The following is a 25,752-nucleotide window of genomic DNA, read 5'->3' as shown; positions in this document are numbered from 1 at the left end:
ATAACAGAATTATAATTATAATATTATAATTACGTTGAGTGAATAATTAGAGCGTACGTAATATAAATACGATTCCTTACGTAATTATTAATAAACATAAAAAAGAATACAATAATATGAACTTTATATAATGATCCGATTAAATAATAATGTCGATGACACATTTGGTATAATGATATAAATATATATCGGTAAATATACGATTATATAAATTCTTCAAAATACATTTTACCCTTTTTGAACTAATACTAATTGCAGTTTCTGGAATAATTGTATTCTAAAAATATAAAAAGGGTTTTTCTTTCATTTTCGTGGATTCTTTTTATTTTTTTTTTTTAATAAAATATGTGATATTCTTGGTTATATCTGCACACGAACCGTCTGCCTATTATTATAATTATATACTTTATAATAATGTATTCAATTAATATAATATTGTAAATTATTTTTTTTTTCTTAAAATCGTTTTCTTTAATAATATCATAATTACTTTCAAATTACAAAATTGTTAGAAAAAACCTATTTAGATTTTTTTTTCATTAAAAAAATACTGTACAATATTATATTATTCAGTGAAAGATTATAAATATATTGTTCCTTTCCTGTAATATAAAATATTGAAAAAAATATTATATAAAAATTGTTCGTATTGTTTTTTCTCAAATTTTTTTATAAAATATTTTCCAAAAATATTTTCCACTTTTTTTTTGTCTATAAAAAAATTTATCGAGCAGATTATTTATAATAAAAATTCGAAAATTATAAAAAAATCGACACACTTTTTGCACAAATTATTTATAATAAAAACTCGTATTTTTTCGAAAATAATTGACACACTTTTTCGGATAAAATAATAAAAATTTTCACTTCTCAAAAATAATTGTTTTTTTCTCTCGTAGAAAAATTGTAATTAATATTAATTTTTTTTGTGTAGAAGGACATGTTAACTTAAAAAAAAACACACACTGTTTTTTAATCATAAACTATTTTTGTGTCTGGTATTTTTTTTTCAATTCTCCTTTGCGGTTTCTCGAGAAAACCACAAAACACCGTCAACTGAGAAGTTTATAATTTTTCCGACCTGTAATTTCCTCGAGGACAAAATTACAAAAAAAAAATGAAAAGAAACAGAAAGAAACAATTATTTAAAAAAAAGTGACAAAATATATTTTTTTAAATTTTTACTCTTTTTGTGATTATTTTTCCAGTTTCATAAATATTTTTTTGGTAATTATTATAACAATTAGCGATTATTTTTTTTTAATGTTAATAATTAATAATTACGGCTGTAATTAACAATTACCGTAGTAATTAATTATTACTGTGACACTTAGTAACTAATTACAACTAAAATTAATAAATTCAGTAACAATGACTACTGTAGTAATTAATTATTACAATAATAATTCATAATTCCTAAGGTAATTAATTATTACAGTAATAATTACTGTAGGAATTAATAAATACAGTAATAATTATTACAATAATTATTTATTACTGTAATTATTAATAATTACTTCCGTAATTAATAAATAGAATAATAATTATTAAAATTATTATTTATTGCAATAGTATTTAATAATTACTACAAGAATTAAGAAATCCAGTAATAATAAAAAAATTACTGTTGTAATCAATAAATACAGTAATAATTAATAATTACTGTAGGAATTAATAAATTGATTAGTATGTAATAATAATTATTGTTATTATTGTAATTAATAATTACTATACTAATTTTTTCTGTATTTATTATTTTTGTAATAATTATTACTGTAGAATTTAATAATTACGGTAATAGTTAATAATCACCTACTAATTAAAATCGTTCGGAGGAATGTACCTTTGGTAAAAAACTGCAGATCTCAAATCGAAAATCGATAAAAAATAAATCAATAATTAAAAATTCGTTTCCAAAACTAATAATCGAAAAATAGTCCATTTTTTCTCTTTTGAGTATTTTAGTTTCCAACAGTTGAATTTAGTGCAATTCTTTTTTGCAAAACGAAGAAAAAAATAACAATTTTTTTTTTAAACAAAGAAAAAAAATTATTATAATAATAATTAAGTGATAGTGGTGTCATAACTTTTGTAAGTGTGAGACGAGCGTTTTTGTTTAACAGTGCAAAATAGAATCATACTGGTTAATAGGCCGAAAAGTTGAAGAAAACCAACAACAAGACCAACAGTGCCAACTACATGTAAACGAGTAACGAGCCACATTTGAATAGCCGATGAGCAACCTTCTTTATACCATAATTCTTTATTTCTTCCCTCAGGATCAAGACGACCGCAATATCTTTCACGATGAATGCAACAGGAATCAGGAACACGATCTTCTGTTGGCCATGCACTGATCTGATACCAATCCGTATAGTCACGAACTCCACAACAATGAAACTGTGAAAAAGAGAAAAAATATTTTCAATCTCGTCTTCTTTGTATCCTTTTAAAATATATTTTATTAATTTTATTATTTATTTACGACTATAAACGGGACAGAAAATTTTTACTATTAGTAAGTACCTATATTACTAATTACTTATTACTTAATATTTCTTAGGTACTATTACTAATTATCTAAAAATTTAATATTAATTTTACAACTCACAAATTATTCATTTTTGTTAAAAATTTTTTATTTTAATTTAATTTAAAATATTTAATTGCTTAAATTTTCCAAAATCTTCATTAAAATTGTATTAGGAATTTAAAGAAAAATTAATCAATCTCTAAGGTTGATATTCCAAGACTTGGACAAATCTATGTAAACTTTAAAATTTAAGAATTCATTATAATTATTTATTCAGGGCTCGAACTAGGTCCGTAAATCCCATAAATGTCCGTAAATTTGCTTGAAGTCCGTAAAAATAATTTTTTTTTTTTTTGAAAAAGGGTCCGTAAAAATTATTATTATTTTTTTTTAAAGGGTCCGTAAAATCCGTAATTTGATTGAGAAAAAACGAAAAGAATGTAAATTGTACGATATCATTTGGAGAATTTTAAAGAAATTATACAAATGATTGAAGAAATTCAATTATTTTCAAAAAGTAATAAAATTCTTCGCAGAAATTCAATTATGTTCAAAAATTTTTTTTTAAATTCTCGCCAAAATTTAAATTATTTTTAGAAATAAAATTAAATTCTTCTTCGAAATTAAATTATTTTCCAAAACTTTAATAAAATTCTTGGCAAATTTTCAATTACTTTCAAAAATTGTCCTCAATTCAATGATTTTTAATATCTATCTATTATTTTCATAAAATTTTCCAAAAAATTCAATTATTAAAAAAAATTGAATAAAATTCTACGCAATTATTTGATTACTTTCATAAAATAATAAAAATTTCCCAGGAATTCAATTATTTACAAATTTTTTATAAATTTCTTCGCAATCATTCAATTATTTTCCTAAATAATAAAATTTTTACAGGGATTCAATTATTTTCTTAAATAATAAAATTCTTTTTAGAAATTCAATTATTTTCATGAATAATAAAACTCACTGCAGAATTTCAATTATTTTTAATACAATTTTAATCTAATTGCTCGAAAAATGATATTATTCTTAAAATTTTTATTAAAATTCGTCAAAATATTTCAATTATTTTCATAAATAATACAATTTTTACAGGAATTTAATTATTTTTTTTAAATTTTAATAAAATTCGTTACAAAAATTCAATTATTTTCATAACTAATCAAATTTATCGTAGGATTTTAATTATTTTTAATCACAATAACTTTAAATGAATTCCTCGAAAAATGTAGATATTCTTAAAAATTTTATTAAAGCTCGTCAAAATAATTCAATTATTGAAAACTTGGCTGATAAAATTCTTTATGAGAATTCAATTTTAAGAAACATGCAATTATTCAATAAATTGTCTTTTTTGTTGTATTTAAATAATTGAATTCTAGTAGAATTTAAAAAAAAAATTTATTTAAAAATGCATAATAAATAATAAAATTTTTACAGGGATTCAATTATTTTCATAAATAATAAAACTGATTGCAGAATTTCAATTATTTTTAATACAATTTTAATCGAATTCCTCGAAAAATGTTATTATTCTTAAAATTTTTATTAAAATTCGTCAAAAAAATTCAATTATTTAAAAATTTGCTGATAAAATTCTTTATGGGAATTGAATTTTAAAAAATATTAAATTGTTCAAAAAACTATTTATTTTTGTATTTAAATAATTAAATTCTCGTAGAATTTTCTAATAAAATTTGATTTTCATTTCATAAAAATGAATTTCAGATAAAATTTCAAATATTAATTGAATATTAAAAGTATAGCGTGAATTTATAGAAATAATTGAATTTTTAGAAAGGTTTTAAATTGAAATCTTTGAAAATTTAAATTTTTCATTCTTTTAACTTTTATACAATTATGTAGAATTAATTTTTTTTTGACAAATTTTAATTGATTTTTTAAAAAATTATTTCAAGTTTTTATTTTCTAAATATTTATCTGAAGGATTTCCGAATAATTGAAATTTCGTAAAATTTCAATTCTAAAGAAATGAATTTGAAAATACTCAAAGAATTGTTTTGAAAAATTATTAAAAATAATGCATTTATAGAAGAATTTTAGTTACAAAAGCACGAAGAAGATAATTAATTTTGGAAAAGTTAGAAATTATTGCAGAAATTTAATTATTTTCAAGACTACTAATATTTTTCGTAAAAATTAAAAATTGTTTAAAAATAATAAAATTATTCCTATAGAGATTCAATTATTTGCATAAATAATAAAATTCTTTTTAGAGATTCAATTAGTTTCCCAATTAATAGAACTCATCGTAGAATTTCAATTATTTTTAATACAATTTTAATCGAAGTTTTCGAAAAATGTAATTACTCTTAAAAATTTTATTAAAATTCGTCGAAAGACGAATTTGCTAAATTTTTTTTCCCCGTGTATCCGTTTGGAATGGTTGGAGTCCATTATTGGACCAAGTTATATGGTTATCAGTCGTTATCATGTTTTATAATTCTATTATTGGAAAAGTATGTGGTGATCTACCATCAAGTGGATGGAATTTCCTCAGCAAACAAAAATTTTAATTCAGAAGAAATTGTTTAAAATCAAGATTTTAAAAGAAAAGAACTTTTTTCTGTTGTTCTGATTGTTGGCAGTGCCTAAAGTCATTTAAGAAGAAGAAGAAGAGGAGAGTTTTTTTTTCTTTCTTCTCATCCTTTCTCAATAGCATTTCAATTTAAAGTATTTTCAATGGGGAATATTTTATTTTTATAAAGAATATTATTACCTCTGAATGAATGTGATCCCAAACGGCAGGCAAAGTACCGGGTTCTCTCGTGATGTTGTAATGCTTCTCGATACCAAACAATAATTCCTCTCGCAAACTATTAGTCACGTAATCCTTAAATATGAATGCAAGCGTTCCGAGCATGAATTCAGCCAAAAAGACAAGAATTACCAAACTGAAATACTAAAATAAAAAGAAGGGTACGGTTATAAACTTTCTTTCGATTTTAGAAGAGAGTAAACTTTCTTTCAATTTTAGAAGAGTGTATAAACTTTATTTCGATTTTTCTTAATGAAGTATATAAACACTCACTGTGATTAACATGCATCTTGATTGGAACCAAGCGCCGCAGCATCCGAAGAAAGCAACAATGAAGGTGAGACAGCCGGCAGCAAGAAGAAATGAATCAGCCGATGCAAAACTGTATTGCGGTACAAGAGTCGTGTATCCAGAATAAGCCAATCGTAGCCAAAGGCCGGCGCCCAAAATTCCGCAGGCACACAACTGAAAGGTATTGTTTTTTAATTATAATTATTTGCATTAACCATTTTGAAAATTTATAATTTCCTTTAATAGTAATAATTTAATTTATTTTTAACTAAAAATCATAGAAGTGATTTTAAATTGTTAAACAAGTTGATTGTTAATTTACTACAGAAATAATTTTAGTAATTATATTAGGTATGTTGATTTTTGTAATTTGTAATTTGTAATTTGAAAAAGTTCGAATCAAGGTCAGTTGTTACTGTTATTACCTGAGAGTAATAAATCATTAAATCAAAACTCTGTTTATATTGAGCCAATCGAACAAAGGGTTTATAGTCGATTCAAAATCCCCACTCAAATTTCTAAATTGCAGTAATAAAATTGTACTGAAAATTCTCCCTAAATTCTAAACTCACAACGCTCTGTAACATGTTCAGACCTGCAAAAATTTTAATAGCCTTGCGTGCACAAAATTTCTTGCGGCCACGTGGGAAGTTCTTTGAAAAATTTTTATACGCATACGTTTAAAGTAATTTAACTTAATTTTTATAATTTCTTTTTTTTTCTTTTGCAGTGAATAAAGTGAATGACGTCGAGAATCGTTTTGAAACATGTTTTTTTTTTCTTAAAAATAGTTTTCTCATCTACTTTTCATTCCGGGAGTGCTCGAATTATTTTCAAACCGCGATCGATTTAAAAATATAATGAGTATCTTTTTTTAGTTTTTAATAGTCATTCGGGAGTATTCGAAAATTTCTTTAAAATCGTGTTAACGATAAATCAAAAAAAAAGTTTTTTTTACAATAAAGTGATTTTTTGAGTGCTACGCTGCAGGGAGATCATCTTTATCATCAACATCATCAGCGTCAGTGAAGAGACAACGTTGCAGGTTGGAGAGAGCGGACGAAGAATCAACAATTTTAAGGTATTTACAATATTAATTTTCAAATATTAATAAAAATAATAATAGTAGTTGGATTAATTATTTATTTTACTATATACTAATTGATCAAATAATCAATTAAATTAATTAACTAAATAATTGTCAGATAAACCAATTTTCCATCTTTAATTAATATTATTTATTATACTATTATTTTTTAATTATTTATAATAGTAATAATATATCATAATAAACAAATAAAATAACTAAAATAAAATTATTTAATAATAAAATAATTAATATTTAATTTTAGTATTTAAAATACTTATTTGAAATTAATAATTTCCGGACTTTATTGAACCATGAAATGAACGAAATTTTTCTTCTCTTTAAATATTTTTGAAAAAAATACTATAAAAAAGTAAAAACAAAATTAAAATTAAACATTTACTTACGTAGAAATAAATTTATTTAATAATAAGAATAAAATTATTTTACCAAAAAAGAATTTATATAATTTGTGACAAACTTCAAAAATAATTATTTTATACATTCCTGTACGGGAAACTGTATTTATTGTTTCAAAAAGAAAATTTAACACTATTCCGTTAACAACGCGGCCTTCCGTTTCTTACACCTTTCTCTCTGTTAATTATTTGTCTGTCAATTCTAAAATTGCGGAAAAAAAGAAGAAAGAAGTTTCACCAAAATTGAGGAAATTAATAAAGTTGTTAAGAGAGTTGTAGTAAATTTCGGTTTTTGTAATTTTTTTCCTTGAAAAAATTTTTTTGTTTTCGCTTTTTCTGTATTTTGTTGTATTTTGGTTTTTATTTTTTATTTACATAAATATTTAAATAATTTATTTATTGGTATTTTCTCCGTTTTCTTTTTATTTTCATTTATTTATTATTATATTTATTTATTTATTTATTTACTTATTATATTAAGAATTTATTTATTTGTTATTCATTTATTTTAATTTCATTTTAAAATAATATTTTGTTTAAAAAAAGAAAATTCAAGGCACAAAGAATTTGAAATTAAAAAAATGGAAAATTTAAAAATAAAAAAATCTGCTAACAAATAGAAAGTTTGGGCTAATTTTTTTTTTCTGTGAAAAAAATGTAGACAATATTACATATTTAGAAAATAAAATTCACGTAATTTGTCATTTTATATATACTTGAAACGGGAGTATTTTTTTCATCTCTTTAAGCATATAAAGATGCAATTAATAAGATTAATCTCATGATCATTACGCTTCCAAGTTAAGAAACTTTTTTTACACTTTCAAAACCACAAGAGTGATGAATGTCCCGACACTTTATGCGCGAGATACTTAAAAGATAATCACGATGATGAATAAGTATACATGTGAAAAAATATTAGAACTGTGTCACTTAATTTTAGAATTAAGATATTTATTTTTAGTAAAAGAAAACAAAAGAAGAAATATTTTGAAAAAAAAACTTTAAAAAAACTTAAAAAAAATACACACTAGTATAGTAAAATTTACAACAATTATTACAGAGAGTAGAGTGGATTTTTTCCCTCCCGAAAAAATTACATTTTTCTCTATAAATAAATAGAAAATAACTGAATTTTTCCCTATGAAAAAACTGGAAAAAAAACTGGGGAAAAAACTGTATTTCTCTCTATGAAAAAATAGAAAAAAAATTGAAGTTCTCTCTATGAATAAATAGAAAATAAATAGTAAATTTTACAGTTGATAAAAAAAATTTAATGTTTGCATGTTGGGTACAATCATATGGATCATAGAACATGGTTCAATGCCCGATTTAAAGGCCTTTTATTCAGAACGGAAGACGATTTCAAGTGGTATGACTATTTAAGCGTGTAGAAATTGCAATGGAATCTGCAACTGTGTTGACAATCTTGATTGTTCATTTGCCATATTGAGAAGGCGTTTTCTTATTATTATAGTGGATATAAATTATCTAATTCGCGTCTTATTTTCCAACTAAGGTATATAAAATTTGAAATAATAAGGAAATTAAGCGTGGGAGATGGTATATTAAACAATAAATATGTATTGTTTTAGTACAAAACATGTTCCATAAATAATATTTTTTTTCGAGGAAATTCTACTTAATACTTTCTAATTTCTCCTGAAATTTTTAATTTTTTACATTCGTAATTACATTTAATTACAATTTTCCAAGAAAAAAATAAAATTATATATCTCCAGTGTAGATAAGAAGAAAAAAATTTATTTTTATTATTAATTAATTAGTATTGAGTATTGATAATTAAGTATCGAATAAATAAAACGTATAAATTTAATTATTCACAATGTCTGATTATAAATAATTAAAGAATTACGAATTTTTCGAAGAATATTTTGAGATTTAATATGGAGACGCTATTCTCCACCTGCGAACGCCAAGGTCACCGCTAGATGGCAGTTAGATTGACAAAACCAGATTCCACGCCACCTAGTGATGACCTTGGCGTTCCCGAATGGAGAAATTAAACTATTTTTAAACCATTTTATTTCACAATTTTTTTTTAAATTAAAAAATAATATTGTTGGAGAATTACTCATATTAATATTATTACTATTATTATTATAGTATTTTTATTATTATTTTTATTATTGTTACTGCTTCTACTATTCTTTATTTTAATTTGACTAAAAATATATTCGACGATAAATAATTTTTTCTGTTATAAAATCAACTCCGAAGATAAAGATTTATTCAATAATTTCTTTTATTACTTTTTACTATTATTTTATTATTATTTTATTATTATTTTATTATTACTATTATTTTTACTGTTTATTAGTTTTATTTATTATTCCTAATATTATTGTTATTTTGTATTTTTATAGTCGATAAGAATTAAAAAAAATTTTTATCGCTAATTAGAAAAAAATTGAGGAAGCAAAATTGAAAATAAATAACATTAGGGGATTAATCATAAAATGTCAAATTAAATTTGAAAAAAAAATTCTCGAAGGGTGGCTTTTCTTTTTAAGTAAATTAATTTTTAATGTGACCGTGGGGCATAAAAAATATTTTACTTACCCATATCAAAACGTTAAGTGAACAGAAAACGTGTCTGATGCATGTGTACCCCGTGCGACCCATGTCAAATTTTTATGGGGTTTCCAAGGAGGCAATGCTACCGATTTTTTCTAAAAAAAATAAATTTTCATTAAATTCCATAAATAAATATGTTTAAATAAAATATAAAAAAAATGTATCTGTCTATAATAATTAAAATAGATATTAAATAATTAGAAATCGATCGTTTTTTTGGGAAAAATATTTTTAATTAAAATTTAAAAAACTATATAACTTTTATAAAATACAAAGTTTATATTTTATTTATAAATATTTATAAATGTTATAAATATTTATAAATAAATGTAATTAAAAATTTTATTAATAATTAAATTTCTTTCTGTCTTTAATTTAAATTAAATTCGTTTATATTGAAATCATAATATTAATTGATAGAAAATAATTACTATTTAATTAATAATGTTTGAATGAAACAGTAATTAAAGATATTAGTATAATTAGCAACAGGTCGATAATGAAACAAGAACAATTAAAATTATAATTAAATATTTTTGAATTTTTCAAATCACAATTTTATTTCAGATTTTTGATAATGAAAGAAAATAATTAAATATAATAAAAAAAACAATGGACAGTAAAAAATAACGAAAATAAAATAATAAAAATGGAGAAAATGGAGAAAATTTAGTTTAAAAATGTAAAATTAAATGATTAAGTACTTAATTCACATAAAAATTGGACGGAAATAAGCAAATGATTGATTTTAAAAAAAATACTCATCATCGCGTGCTCTATGAAGATATCAATAAAATTTCAAAGTGAATGCAAAACTTGAATGAAAATCACTTTTCTGTATCACGAATATATATAGGTATATATGTGTAAACACACGTTTTACTCACATCAGGCCTCAGGCGAAGTGTAATAACTGAATGCGATTCATGTCGAACACGCGTAGTTCTACACCTTGTTTTTGCATCTCTATTAAAAAGGAATAAATACAACTTTATAATATACAACATTGCAATAAAATGAAAATTAGCAAATTCTACTTTTAAAAAAGGGAAAAGAAATTTAACTAAAAAAATCTATCCGCAAATCAAGAGTTTTCTTGAAAAAATTTACCAAAAAAAAAATTCCTCTTTACCATGGCAAAGAGGAATTTTTTTTGGTAAACTTGTTTATTTCAATAATTTTTTTAAAAAATATTTTTAAAAATATTTTTAAAAATTTTAAATATGATTAAAATTAAATCTAAAAAGACAATTTTTAATAACTGACGTTTAAAAAAAAAATTATGATTATTATATTCGCAAAATGGGTTTGAAAGTTAAAGACTGTAGCTAAAAATTAATTTCGCGTAGAAAAAGACAGAGAGTGTAAATTTTAAATATTTAAAACATTAAATTTATAAAATATTATTAATATTCATTAAATATTAAGTTTTAATGAATTTAAAATAAAAAAAAAAATAAATTCGCAAAAAATGCGGTAAAGAATAGAGTAAGAAAAATATTTATATAAATTAAAAAATAAAATTTGAATTTAAAATTAAATTTTCCCTTCAAAAAAATTTAAATATCCCCAAAAATATTCAGAAAAGAAATGTAAATAAATAATAAAATTCGCTTAAAGAAACTGGAAAAATCTATTTCTAAAACAAAATTTGAATTTAAAATTAAATTTTCCCTGCAAAAAAATTTTAATTCCCCCAAAAATATTCAGAAAATAAATGTAAATAAATAATTAAATTCGCTTAAAGAAACTGGCGAAAATAATTTTAAAAAAAATACAATAATATAAAAAACACAATAACATAATAAAATTAAAATAATAAAACAATAGAATACTAAAAATAAAATAAGAAAACAATAAAATAAGAAAAATAAAATAATAAAACAATAAAATACTAAAAATAAATTAAGAAAACAGAAAATACTAAAAAACTGATTAGAATTTAATTGAAAAGGGTAATTTTCGAAATTTCCCCTTTCCTTTCGTTTTTTTTGCCGGTAAAATGAAAGCGCGCACGGTTCGGATAAATTTTTCTTTTTCGTATCTTTATTTTTACCCAGCGAAATCGGTAGTAAAATGATGTTGTTGAAGAACGGTAGCGAAAGAGCGTCATAGGCAGCGATATCCATGCACGAGTTACGCGACACGAGAATCTGTTTTGAAGTACTGAGAGTGCTGAGTGGATGACCGTCAGCTTTGTGGGTCTTCTAGGTCCCCTAACGGGACATCGCACTCACAGTCCCGGTCTTTTCACCTACACTGTATTATGTATTACGAACACGTCTATATGTAAGTACTCTCAAAGGGCGAAGGAGGAATCAGATCTAGACAACAGTTGACAGGCACATTCCTTTGAATTTCAACTCTCATTTCTTCATCAAGCATTCAATTCGTTTCGATTCTTTTTTTTTTTTTGTCTTTTTTTTATTTCTTTGAAAAGAGAATCTTCGAATGCGAAATCTCAAGAAATTTTTTTTTTATTCTCTCTACTAAAAAATAGGAATTAAATAAATGAAATGAAAAGTGGAATAAAATTTATTTATTTATTCAATCATTATATCAATCAAATGGAATTTCAATAGTCGAAAATTCAATTTTGGAGCAATTACAACTAATTGCAGAAATTCAATTATTTTCAAAAAAAAAAAAAATAAATAAAATTCTTCTTCAAAGTTCAATTATTTTAATAAATGTCAAAAAATATCTTGTCCTAATTTCAATTATTTTCAAAAATAAAATGCATTTTTCTAATTTCAATGATTTTCAATTTAATAACAATTTTCTAATTTTGTTTCGAAGTAAAGAACAAAAATCTGCATAATTTCAATTTGATAAATCATAAAATTTAACAAAATTTTAGTCTTTTAATGAAAAGAAGTGAAAGAAATTCTGATGATTTCTATTTGTCATTACAATTTTGAATTAATTATAAAATAAAAATAATTATAACATTAATTAATAATAATAAAGTACATGTTCCGGTAATATGTTCGCACTTTCAAGTTATAGTTGTTGTTTGCTTTTTTGTTTCTTAACTTTTTTATAATATTTCTTTTCAAATATTTTCAATTTTAAAATTAATGTATTGAAAATCATCGAATTGTTGCAAAGAATTTTATCAAAAAAATTTGATAATAATAGAATTTCTTCAAAAAATTTTATTATTTAGAAAAATAACTGAATCCTCGTGAAGAGTTTTATTAAAGTTTTTAAAAATCTCAATTAAATTCTTTTGAAGAATTTCTTTTAATTTTTTTTGACTAATGGACTTTCTTTGATAATTTTAATTGAAAATTTTGAAAGCAATTGAATTTTATGAAGAAGAATTTTATTAAAATTGTATTGAAAATAATTAAATTCTTGCGACGAATTTTACTATTTATAAAAATAATTGAATTGTTCCGAAGAATTTATTAAAATTTTAGAAAATAAATGAATTTTATGGTAATATTTGAAAATTTAAATTCTTTCGAGGAAAAAAAAATAAAAAAAAAATTAAATTAAATTAAAAAAAAAAATTTTTTTAAAAAATTAAAAATTAAAAAAAAATAAAAATAAAATAAATAAAAAAAAATAAATAAATAAATAAATAATTTAAAATTATTGGGAAACATTTTACTATTTATAAAAATAATTGAAATGTTTCGAAGAATTTATTAAAATTTTAAAAAATAATTAAATTGTTATGAAGAATAAAATTTTATAGAAATATTTAAAAATAATGAAATTTTTTCGAGAAATTCAATTAAAGTTATTTCGAAAATAATTGAATTTCTTTAGAGAATTTTATTAAAATTAAGTATATTCAAAATAATTGAATTCATCACAAGAATTTTATTATTTTTTGAAAATAATTAAATTCCTTCAATTTTTTTAATGAATATATTTAAAAATTGCATTGAAAGTAATTTAATTTTTATATAGAATTTTTTAAAAATATTTTGAGAATAATTGAATTATATTTAGAGAATTTTAAACTCTTGTTGAAATTGAATTTTTTGGAAATTTTTGAAGTTAATTAATTAATTGAATTCTTGTGAAGAATTTTACTATTTATAAAAATAATTGAATTTTTTCGAAAGATTTATTATAATTTTAGAAAAAAATTGAATTTTTTCGAAATGTGCTAAATTTTTTTTAAAAAATTGAATTTTCCCGAGGAATTCAATTAAAATTGTTTTGAAAATCATTGAATTTTTGTAAAGATTTTACTATTTAAAAAAATAATTGAATTGTTTAAAGAGATTATTGAAATGAGGAAAATTTTTGAAATTAATTGAATATTTATTTTTTTTATTTGCATAAAAAGTAAGAAAATATATCAAAAATGTGGAACAATTCGTGTTTTTATAGTTACTATGAATATAAAAATTAAAAAAATGCGAAAAATATTTAATAAAACATTAACAAGTTTAGAATATTGCAAATGGAGAATTAGCATTATTAGTGACAAGCAATTTTGTGAAACGGAGTAATTTTCTGTAATCGGATCTTATGTGGGTCAATTTAATCTTAGATATCATTAAAACGGTGAAAAACTGAGATGATCAATGAACTATATATTTTCATCTCACTCTCTGCATAAATGCGTATAATTAGTGAAAAAAAATTTAATATTAAAATAAAAATAATATTAGAGTAATTATCGTTCATTTCTTTTCGTTGAAAATGACTTTTTTCACTTTGTAAACCTGTTTATTCATGTAAGCAAACAAATAATAAATAAATAAATAATAAATAAATATTAAATAAAATAAATAATACATTAATTTAATAAATAATTATATTAACTGTAAAAAATTAAAGTATAAATAAAAAATAAAAAATTGTAATAAAAATAGTAAGAATAATACCAATAAAAAATAATTATAATGGGAAATTTTTCTAAAACTTTGCGGACATAAATGAATCGAATTTTTGTTCTGTTTAAATGTTTTTAATAATAATTACTGCACGAAAGAAAAAAATAATTAAAATTAAGCATTTTCATATGAAAGAATTAATTTTTTTAATATACGAAAATTATTTTCTTTACAAAAAACAAGTTAAAAGAAGGATAAAAATATTGACGTTCAATTAAACTGTCATGACTTTCGAAATTTTGGGAATAAAAATAATAGTAATAAAACTAATAAAATAAAAATAAAAAATACTTTAAAAAAATAAATTTAGTAACAATAATAATGCTAATAAGTATATAAAATGCTATAATTTATAATATGATTAAATGGTAATTACTACAACATAACAGTAAAGGCCTCGGGTAAAATGTATCCTCCAACGGTTTAAACAATTAGTATCAGTAAAAATTCAAAAACTGTAAACAATTTTTCACATTTTATTACCGAATAGAAAATTCACTTTTTTTTTACACTTTATATAATACATACACTTATTTTCCTGTTGTTTTCTTTATAACTGATATCGACTAATAATAATTTTGTTATCATTGTTTACATTGTGAAAAAAGAAAAGAAAAAAATAATTAGTTAGTAAATCATAAAATTAATAATAAAATAAAATTATTTCTATTTAATTATTTATTTATCACTGAACTTGTATACAATGAACCGAGAATAATGTTTAAACTAAGAAAAACTATTGTAACGGATATTAGAAAAATAATAAGATAACATATTTCAATTTTTTTAAAGTGAAAATATTTAAAAGACATTTATATTTCTTTTCCTGAATATATAAAGATAGCACACGAACATTTATAGTTGTGCGCTTGACAGAGTTTCACGAATTTCTGATCCTCTTTAACGTTCCGTGTATACAAACCGAATGCCTTATCGTAATTGTAAAATATTATCACTTCTTATCAGTCAATTACCACTATTGAAAAAAATGTCTCTATTTAAAAAAAAAAAAAAATCTAAAATAAATGTTATTTGTATTTTTTAAAAGTTATTTTTAGTATTTGTTTATTTTTAATCTTTATTTATTATTATTTTTATCTATTTTTTCACTTATTTATTTATATCCAAACGGGCTTGATATTTTGTCTAGAAAAATTATATAGAAAAAAATTAAAATTTAGAAATAAAATAAAATAAAAATAATAAAATACAAATAAAAAAAAACCGATTACTTGTCTATTATCAAATAAATATTTACCTTAAATCAAACGATTTTTAATTTAATGAATTGAATTTTTGCTTCAAATACTGAAATTATTAATTTTCAGTTTATTTCAAATACAATATGATTTAAATAAAAATTATTTAATTCAAGTAAATATCTATTTGATAATAGACAAATCGGTTATTTAGATCAAATATATTTTTTTCAGGGTATTGTATATAGAGAATTTATCGAATTAATAAAGTTTTTTTAATTTTCTGTAAAAAGAAGTGTTTAAATAAATTTTTTTTTTTTTTTGCATGTCGTTTGCTCTTTGAAGTAGGTGTGAATTATTTAATTGACTATAATTATATTCACTGTTCATTTATAATTTAATGGGCTTCAATATATAATAAAATCTTTTATAAAAGGAAGGGCGTTGAACGTCAAGTTGTGAAATTAATAAGCGTGTAAAAGGATTTTATTTAAACCTGACTCCCGGCCATGAATGAGGTTTTGAAATAAAATACCCTTTCTAAAACTACCGAGGAATTTTATTTTAAAAAATTTTATTCCTTACTTACACTTTTTTTTCTTTATTAAAAATATTATTGTAAGACGATTATTTTTCAGTTTTTGCACTTTTTTTATTATTTTTATTCACTTTTTTTTATTATTTTTAAATTAATATATTATTTCCATCCTCTTTGTATTAATTTTTCCTGTTTTATATTTATTTTTATTTTTATTTTACACTTTGTGTGGTTTATTTCACAATTTATTATTTCTTTTTATATCATTTTTTTATTACTCCTTTTATTTATTTTTTTTAACTAGTTTTTTATTATTCTTTTTAACTTTTTTTATTTTTTTACTATTTGAATTTTTGCTCTATTTTTCTATTTCATTATCAATAAATACTATTCTATATTGATTTATTTTTCATATTTACAAAAATAAACCGGATATTATTTATTTTGTTATTAGAATATTTATTGAGTGTATAAATATTTAATTTGCTTATTTAATTATGTGTACGATTGGAATAAATAAAATTAACAAATATTGATAAAAATATAGAAATAAAAAAAGCATAATAATCCTAATATAAAAATTTTATCGATTTGTAATTATAGTTTTTTGTATACTTAATATTTTTGACATGAATGTAGAAGCAATGTGTCAGGTGGGAAAACCATTAGCGCGTCTCTAATGTCCTCTCATAAATTTTTCTTTTCCAAACTAGTAGAAATTTGACATGTCAAATTTGTAATGAAGTTCGTAAGTTTCGACCATATTTTGTTTTGAATATAATGACAAAATTTATCATTTTTTTATTTTTTCCATTACTAAACTTGTCAAATTTTCCATTTAAATTTTTTTTTTTCAAATTTGTTAAGAAAAAAATGGTAATTGTTGAAAAAAGTAAAATATTCGTCTGCAATTTGTAAAGAAAAAATTGGTAATCGTTGAAAAAAGTAAAATATTCGTTATAATCTTAAATAAAAAAATAAATATTTAATTTGCTAAAAATTGTAAATTTTTTTTTCATTTGTCAGTTTATTTTATTGTTTTTCTTATTTTTTCTTTATTATCAATTATTAATTAATAACGATATGAGTGAATTAAAATATTAATTTTTTAATAATACTTAAGTCCCAAATATTTTATTAATAAAAAACTAGTTGTTTTTAAACTAAAAAAAAATAGTTAATACTGAAATATTCAAAATAATAATAATTTAATTTTGTTTTGTAAATAAATAAATAAATAATAATATAAACTTCTATTCTATTCTAATTAATTTTAAATAATTCCTAAAAAGAACAAATGATAATTTTGCGCAAGAGAAAATTTTCTTGATTATTAATAAAAAATAATAATAAATAAATAAAATACAAAAGTAATAATTCTACTGTTTCAAAATTTTACACAGCTTTTACGTAATAGTAATTTTTAATAAAAAAAATCCTGAGGGGCGAAGAGGTAGTCATAATTTACTAGATTATTTATTTCCACGACCTTTTGCTGAATACTCTTATGTAAAGATCAACGGATCATCTATATATTAATTTACCCAATGATTAATTATATGTGATTCACGAGAAATGCAGACATTTTGTTAATTATTATTATTATTATTTTTATTATTATTATTATTATTATTATTATTATTATTATTATTATTATTATTATTGCATACAAACTTTCAAAACAAGCTTTTCAAATGTAACAAAATTCTCAATCGTATCCATTTAATTTTACCCCAGAAGCAGTTATTATTTTTGATATTTTCAAACAAAATCGATGTACTTTTTGTATTAACTTTCCAATATAAGGAAAAAGAATTCCATTATTTTCTAAAATTTTAATAAATCCTTTTAAACAATTCAATTATTTTTTTAAATAGTAAAATCTTTACAAAAATTCAATGATTTTCAAAACAATTTTAATTGAATTCCTTGGAAAAATTCGATTTTTTTAAACATTTTTTTGCACATTTGGAAAAAATTCAATATTTTTCTAAAATTTTAATAAATCTTTAAAAAAAATTTTAGCACATTTCGAAAAAATTCAATATTTTTCTTAAATTTTAATAAATCTTTCGAAAAAATTCAATTATTTTTATAAATAGTAAAATTCTTCAAAAGAATTCAATTAATTTTATAAATAGTAAAATTCTTTGTAGGAATTCAATTATTTTTAATCAAATTTAAATAAAATTACACGAAAGAATTTAATTATTTTCAAAAATTTCCATAAAATTCAATTTCAACAAGAATTTCAAATTCTCTAAATATAATTCAATTATTCTCAAAATATTTTTAAAAAATTCTATATAAAAATTGAATTACTTTCAAAGCAATTTTTAAATATATTCGTCAAAAAAATTGAAAGAATTTAATTATTTACCAAAAATAATAAAATTCTTGTGATGAATTAAATTATTTTGAATATATACTTAATTTTAATAAAATTCTTCAAAGAAATTCAATTATTTTCGAAATAACTTTAATTGAATTTCTAGAAAAAATTTCATTATTTTTAAATATTTCTATAAAATTCTTCATAACAATTTAATTATTTTTTAAAGTTTTAATAAATTTTTCGAAACATTTCAATTATTTTTATAAAAAGTAAAAAATTTTTTGCAATAATTTAATTATTTTTATAAATAGTAAAATCCTTTGCAGAAATTCAATTCTTCTCAAAACAATTTTAATAGAATTCCTCGAAAGAATTAAAATTTTTAAATATTAACATAAAACTTATTTATTTTCTAAAATTTTAATAAATTCTTCGGAACAATTCAATTATTTTTTGATAAATAGTAAAATTCGTCGCAAGAATTCAATTATTTTCAATACAATTTTAATAAAATTCTTCTTCATAAAATTCAATTGCTTTCAAAATTTCCAATTAAAATCATTATTAAAGAAACTCCATTAGTTTAAAAAAAATTAAAAGAAATTCTTCAAAAGAATTTAATTGGGATTTTTTAAAATTTTAATAAAATTCTTCGCGAGGATTCAGATATTTTTCTAAATAATAAAATTCTTTGAAGAAATTCTATTATTATCAAATTTTTTGATAAAATTCTTTGCAACAATTCGATGATTTTCAATACATTAATTTTAAAATTTTAAATATTTGAAACGAAAAATTATAAAAAAGTTAAGAAACAAAAAAGCAAACAACAAATAACTTTAAACTGTAAATCATCAGAGTTTTTTTCACTTCTTTTCATTAAAAAAATAAAATTTTGTTAAATACTATATTTTGTCAAATTGAAATTATGCAGATTTTTGTTCTTTACTTCTAAACAAAATTAGAAAATTGTTAAACAACTGTGATTAAGAAATAGAAACTTTTTTTATTTTCCTTCATTTTTATTTATGAATTTTATTATTTATGAAAATAATTAAATGTTTGCATTCAATTTTAAAAAAATTTTTTTAAAATAATTGAATTTTTTTGGGAAATTTTATTGAAAATCATTGAAATTAGAAAAATGTTTGAAAATAATTGACATTAGGACAAGAATTTTTTTGTCATTTATGAAAATAATTGAACTTTGGAGAAGAATTTTGTTATTTATAAAGATAATTTGGATTTTTACGAGAATTTTTTTCAAATTTTGAACACAGTTGAATTTTATAAAAAGAATTTTATTTATTTTTTTTTTGAAAATAATTGAATGTCTGCATTTATTTGTAATTTCTCCAAAATTGAATTTTTTTAGTGTTTTCAACAAAAATTTTAATTAGAAAATTTGTAAATTCTATTATTTTTCAAATTACTAATTTTGTTTAAAAAAAGGTAGCAAAAAGTTAGCTAGAATTGTTGCTAGTTAAATTACATAATTAAATAATTAATCCAATTTTTTTAAACCTTCTAGAGAAGAAATAAACAAATGAACTTCATAATTAAATAATCAACTCAATTTATTTTTTAAATATAATTTCTGTTCCTTCTCAAATAAAAAAAAAATAAAGAAATGTCAAAAAATGGTTTATGATAAAAGAGAAGAAAAAAAAATTTTTTTTTTTTTTTTGAAAGATTTATAGAGTTGTTTGAAAAAGACAGTGAGGACATAATGGAAGATTGAATGAACAGTGTACGAGGGGGCGTACAAACGGTCCCTTGACTTCCTGTCAATTGCGGGCAATTTGCAATCATCTATGATCCCCACACGTCACAACTCGCCACTCTAATATGCATTCAGAATCGGTGTGGTCCAGACCTTTAAAAGTTCACGCGGCCTGGTTATCGAATCGCGCACATAACACACGTCGTGCACATTTATATACATATGTGCGATATTACTTCCCACGTGACGTAACGGAAAATTAAAAAAAAAGAAAGAAATTACAATTGATTCCTTTTGAAAAAAATTTTTTTTAATTAAAAATTTTTCCGAATGAGAAATTTAAGTATTTTTAAAACGTTGGAATTTAAGTTCGATTCAAATTAAAAATTCAGTTCAAATAATTTATTTTCGAAGAAAAAAATTAATGATCCTAAAGTTCAAAACTTTTAAATGAACGAAATTTATTTATTTCTTCTTTAAATTAAATTTTGCGTCGTTGATATTAATTAATTAAAATTAATATCGGTAATTTATGAAAATATTTTTATACTATGAAATCAGAAGAAAATTGTTTCTTTCTTCTGAAGAAATTTTACTTTTCTCTCAATATTAAAATTTATCCTCAGTGAGCATTTCTTTTTTTTTCTCTCTAATCATACAAACGGTGAGCAATGGAGGAGAAAAAACGAAAGTTATTTTATAACAATCATTTTGTTCCATTCGAGTAAATTTACTACCAGATTTTACATTGAATTATTGAATTTGAAATTACGAAAAAAATAATTTAAAAAATACGTTTTTTTTTCTTTGAAAACTATATTTTTTCTATACAAACGATGAATAATAAAAAAAAAATTTTTGAGAATAAAAAAAAACTCTGAGAATAAAAAAAATCTTCGAGATAAGAGAAGATAAAAGATGAAAGTAAAATTTATTATTATTTATATAGGTATCTTTGAGGAAAGAGAAAGGAGAGAGACTTAACTCATGAAACATTCTACGGTCAATTTCTTCCACCTTTTGCTCTCGCAGTATTTTGGCCTCCAACCTCCTAATCACGAATTACATTCTTTTACACATTTAATCCAATATTATGACAGTGAAAACTCTCTCAGGAAAGGTCAAAAACTTTCTATATAAATAATGGAGAATATGTCAAGATTTTTTTAATTTTTAGGAAAATTGTTTCAAATTTTTTTCTTCTGCAATTTTTATAGTTTATTATTTATTGGAAATAAAGTCTGGAATAATTTATTGATTATAAATAATGAGAGTAAAAAATTAAACATGCGAACATTATTTTTATTATACTCTGTAAATATGAATTAGTAAAAATGTTTATTAAATTTGATTTAGTGGCTGACTTTTGCTTTTAAAATAGTAATATTTTACTAATAAATTAGTGGAAATTACTATTTATTAGTAGAATTAGTAAATTTACTATTTATTAGTAAAATTAGTAAATTTACTATTTATTAGTAAAATTAGTAAATTTACTATTTATTAGTAAATTTAATAATTCAAAAGCAAAAAGTCAGTCATAAATTCAAATTATTAAAAAATTTTTACTAATTCAAATTTAGAGAGAAGAAATAAACTTTAGAACAATTTGTTATAAAACATTAAAGACAGGAGTAAAAAATCAAAATTAAAAAACAATAAAAATAATAATTAGAATAATAATACAAATAATAATAATTGTTTGCTTTTAAGTGTGTATTAGGCCTTTTTATTATAGACTTAATTATAATAATAATAATCCACAAAAAAAAATAATAATATATGATTTTTTTAAAATAGAAAATAAATTAAAAATAAAAAAAATTTTTTTTTTAAATAGAAAATAAATTAAAAATATAAAAAAAAAATTTTTATGTTAATAATTAATATACGGAAGAGTTGAATGGGATTTTGTACCAAAGAATTTAGCAAATGTTTTTTTACGCCTAATACTGACTCGTAAAATGTAAGAAATATATTTTACAAACACTTCCGGATTTGGGAATTTCGCACGTATTTTATGGAAGTAAAACTCGCTGATGATTTTCTAAGCGCTTTTTTCTACTCCAACCTTGATCGTAAATTGTGGATGCTGCGCGAAAATTAAAGATGCAGGTCTCATCTGTATGATCTAAATTTACAGTGACTTTTATGAGATTCATTCATTATCATCATTATGCAATTTGTATTCCGGTCAATCGTTTTGCGCAACATTGAACACAATGCGCCCACACGCCATATAATAATATATGGATCCAGATTTTTCAAAATTATTTTTCTCTTTCGATAATTCTTTTTTTTTTTTTTTTTTTTGATTAATTAATTTTAATTTTGTACTGTATTTAAATTTTTATGTTCTATTAACACTGCGGTTTTATTTTTTACATGGAAAATCATTAAGTTTTGTTTTGAGAATTTAGGAAAATTTTTTTTTAATTTTAATTTTTTAATTTTATTATTACCTATTATTTTTTTTTATTGAAAATAAAAAGAGGAATAAATATAATGAATTGTGGAAAAAAAAATTAGAAATTAAATTATTTTCATGATTTATTAAAATACTGTACGAGGGTTAATTAATTTAATTAAAATATTACACGTTTCATTTGTTTAGAAGTTATAGTCGTCTGATTAAAAAGTGAAAATTCCGCTCTCATAAAATTCAATCCAAAACCTGTCATCATGATACGCGTTAGTGCTCATCGGACCAAAAGTTTCTCAGAAGTTATCTTTCACACGACTTGTTGGCTTCTCAATTTATACACGAAATCCTTTCTCCATTTTTATCACAACATTCTATTCAAATCCCACGAACACAATTTGCATAGAAAATTAACCGTAATTCTTTATTTTTTCTTTTATAGGAAAAATATTTTTTTCTCTAAATTCTCTTTTTTGATTTTCAAATAAATCGAATAAAATTTTTAAATTAATTTGTTGTTGTTCTCCAAATATTTATTTATTTGTTTCTACAAATAAAAAAATATTTGGAGAATTTATATTAGAAATTATAAATAAAATAAAATTAATTATTCGCGAGAATTTTCAATTTAATTGGCTACTAAAATAATATTTCATAGAATAAATAATTAATAAATCAAATTTTGTTTCCTTTATTTTTCATTTTATTTATTTGCTTTTTTTAGTAGAAAGAAAAAAAATTGTAATTTATTTTGTTAAATAATTATTATAAATATGAATTAAATATTTAATTGATTAAATTAAATTATAAATTATTATAATTATTATATTATGATAATTGGAATTTTTATAAACTTTGTATCAATTTGTTATTAATTTTTCCATGCTTAGAAAAAATTAGTAATAAATTAGTGTGAATTTTGTTTAGAATTGTATTAAAAAATTTTTTTTTTCATTAATTTTTTGTTCTATTTTTTGTTGCAGGTAAGAGAATGATAATTTTACTCTGTTAAATGGTGTAAACAAGCAATTGTTTACGAGTGTAAAGTACTGGTAATGATTTTGGCCGTCACGTCACTGCGATTCGCTGTCGACGAATTAATCCTTTCCGTCGGCATCTAAATTATCTCGTCAAGACTAATGAAATCTCGTCAGCGAATTAAGGTAAATCTATTATAAATGCGAACCCACTATCAAAAATAATTTTCTCCTTATCAGTTCTATTTATTTTTCTATTTATAATGTTTCCTTATTTTCAAAGTACAAAATTAATAAATATATTTGCAAAAAAAGCAAAAAATAAATAAATAACAAAATAAATTTGCCTTTGCAAATTTATTTTATTATTTATTTATTTTTTGCTTTTTTTTAATTAGAAAGAATAAAAATTTTAATTGTATTTTCATTTTGTTAAATAATTTTTTTATTAATTATTATATAAATTATTAATATTAAATATTAAACAACAAAATAAATTTACAGATAAATTAAATAACAAACTAAATTTGCAAAAAGTTTAAATAAAATAAATTTGCAGGGAAATTAAATAATTATTAAATAATTATTATATAAATTATTAATATTAAATATTAAACAACAAAGTAAATTTACAGATAAATTAAATAACAAACTAAATTTGCAAAAAGTTAAATAAAATAAATTTGCAGGGAAATTAAATAACAAAATTAATTTGGGAAGAAAGTAGGTAAGAAAATAAATTTTGAGAGAAAAAGAACAAAATAAATTTAGGTGAAAATTAAATAATAAAACAATAATGTTGAATAAAAAGAATAGAATCGTTTATGCAAAAATAATTTTAAAAAATTTAATTTAGAAACATGACAGACCTTGGTAATTTGATAACAGTGTAAAAATAACAAAGATTTGTTTGCAATGACAGAACATTATTCGTAGATAATCGCGAATCATGCCTGCTAATATGTTGCAAAAAAAAATTTGCATAATTATCTATTAGAATTATAAAATCTTCTAATGGAAAATTAACCAAAAAAAAAAAATTATTAATCATCGGAACCGCAAACAAGTTATGCAATGCAAAAAGATTTAAACAAAATTTTACTTAAATTTAATCTTGCCACCTTATTAATTTTATTTTCTTTCTTTAATTACTGTAAAATAAATAGTTTATAATAATTAAATAAAAATAATTAATACAAAAAATATAAAAAAATGTAAAATAATTATTTTCTAATAATTTAATTGCATAAAGTAATTATTTTATAATAATTAATTTAATTGTATAAAATAATTATTTAGTAATAATTAGTTAATTTAATTGTATAAAATAATTATTTTGCAATAATTAATTAATTCTATTGCACACACAAATTTTTTTCATTTTGAAATTTAACTTATCTGAAATATTTTATTGAAAAAGAAATTATTGAAAAAGAAAACTATTTCCCCTTTTGCAATTGTATTTTAAAATGAAATTATTATTTAAGAAATTAATTAAATAATTGAAAAATTAATTAAATAATTTAAATAATTAAAAAATTAATTATTTAAAATAAAATTATATTTTAAAATGAAATTAAAAGAAGAAAAATTATTCAGTTTTGTGAATTAACACTTTTTTGGAGTAAAAGTAAAGAGTGATTTTTTTTAAATTACTTTGAAAAAGATTGTAAACGGAATTCTTGTGCGTTATGAGGAAATTAGAAATTAATATAGTGACTGGTGTAATTAGACAGGTGAAGTAGTAATTTTTTTTTTTTAAACCACTTACCAATTTGAGAAAAAAAACACCGTGCACTCCTTTTGAAAGAGCTGTCAAGAGCTCCTTCCTTCTGAACGGTTAACAAGGTTCATAGAAAGTAGAGTTGTACCCGACTGAATCTCATAACAGTTTGAAACTTTAGAATCTACCGCTCAACGAAAAATAGAGAAAAATAAGACAACATTCGAACGCCATCTGTTGAATTCCCTCAATATTTTTTG

At 20.8% G+C, this 25,752-nt stretch overlaps 2 protein-coding genes across 6 annotated transcripts in view; one reads left to right on the top strand and one right to left on the bottom strand.

The window, feature by feature from the left end:
- Positions 1-1,671: 1,671 nt before the first annotated feature.
- Positions 1,672-25,674, bottom strand: LOC122512484 (tetraspanin-9). Of its 4 annotated transcripts, none has more exons than XM_043628343.1 (6): positions 25,541-25,674; positions 10,601-10,679; positions 9,699-9,808; positions 5,592-5,783; positions 5,280-5,462; positions 1,672-2,400 (listed from the first exon to the last, which is right to left on the bottom strand). In XM_043628343.1, the coding sequence occupies exons 3-6, from the start codon at positions 9,759-9,761 to the stop codon at positions 2,065-2,067; spliced, it is 774 nt and encodes a 257-aa protein (XP_043484278.1). In that variant the 5' UTR covers positions 9,762-9,808; positions 10,601-10,679; positions 25,541-25,674; the 3' UTR covers positions 1,672-2,064. The 4 variants fall into 4 exon arrangements, with proteins under 4 accessions (XP_043484278.1, XP_043484281.1, XP_043484280.1 ...); XM_043628346.1 differs by lacking the exon at positions 25,541-25,674 and adding an exon at positions 15,104-15,237; XM_043628345.1 differs by lacking the exon at positions 25,541-25,674 and adding an exon at positions 14,952-15,015.
- LOC122512482 (transient receptor potential-gamma protein) overlaps positions 6,228-25,752 on the top strand; it is a 227,031-nt gene continuing 207,506 nt past the window's right edge. For both annotated transcript variants that reach the window (XM_043628339.1, XM_043628332.1), the window contains exon 1: positions 6,228-6,690. The gene's annotated coding sequence lies outside the window, so the exon portion shown is untranslated. The remainder of the gene's footprint in view (positions 6,691-25,752) is intronic.

This window comes from Leptopilina heterotoma, unplaced genomic scaffold (genome assembly GCF_015476425.1).
Source record: "Leptopilina heterotoma isolate Lh14 unplaced genomic scaffold, ASM1547642v1 Lhet_99, whole genome shotgun sequence".
Taxonomy (NCBI): Eukaryota; Metazoa; Arthropoda; class Insecta; order Hymenoptera; family Figitidae; genus Leptopilina; species Leptopilina heterotoma.
Note: the sequence above shows the minus strand (reverse complement) of the source record. Positions and strands in the feature narration are given on the sequence as shown.

Bases quoted from the DNA above. Each gene is read 5' to 3' on its own strand.
- LOC122512484 (XM_043628343.1), bottom strand. From the start codon at position 9,761: ATGGGTCGCACGGGGTACACATGCATCAGACACGTTTTCTGTTCACTT. The intron at 5,784-9,698 runs GTAAGTAAAATA...AATACCTTTCAG, and splicing joins CACTTAACGTTTTGATATGG to TTGTGTGCCTGCGGAATTTT. The intron at 5,463-5,591 runs GTGAGTGTTTAT...TTTTTATTTTAG, and splicing joins CAAGATGCATGTTAATCACA to TATTTCAGTTTGGTAATTCT.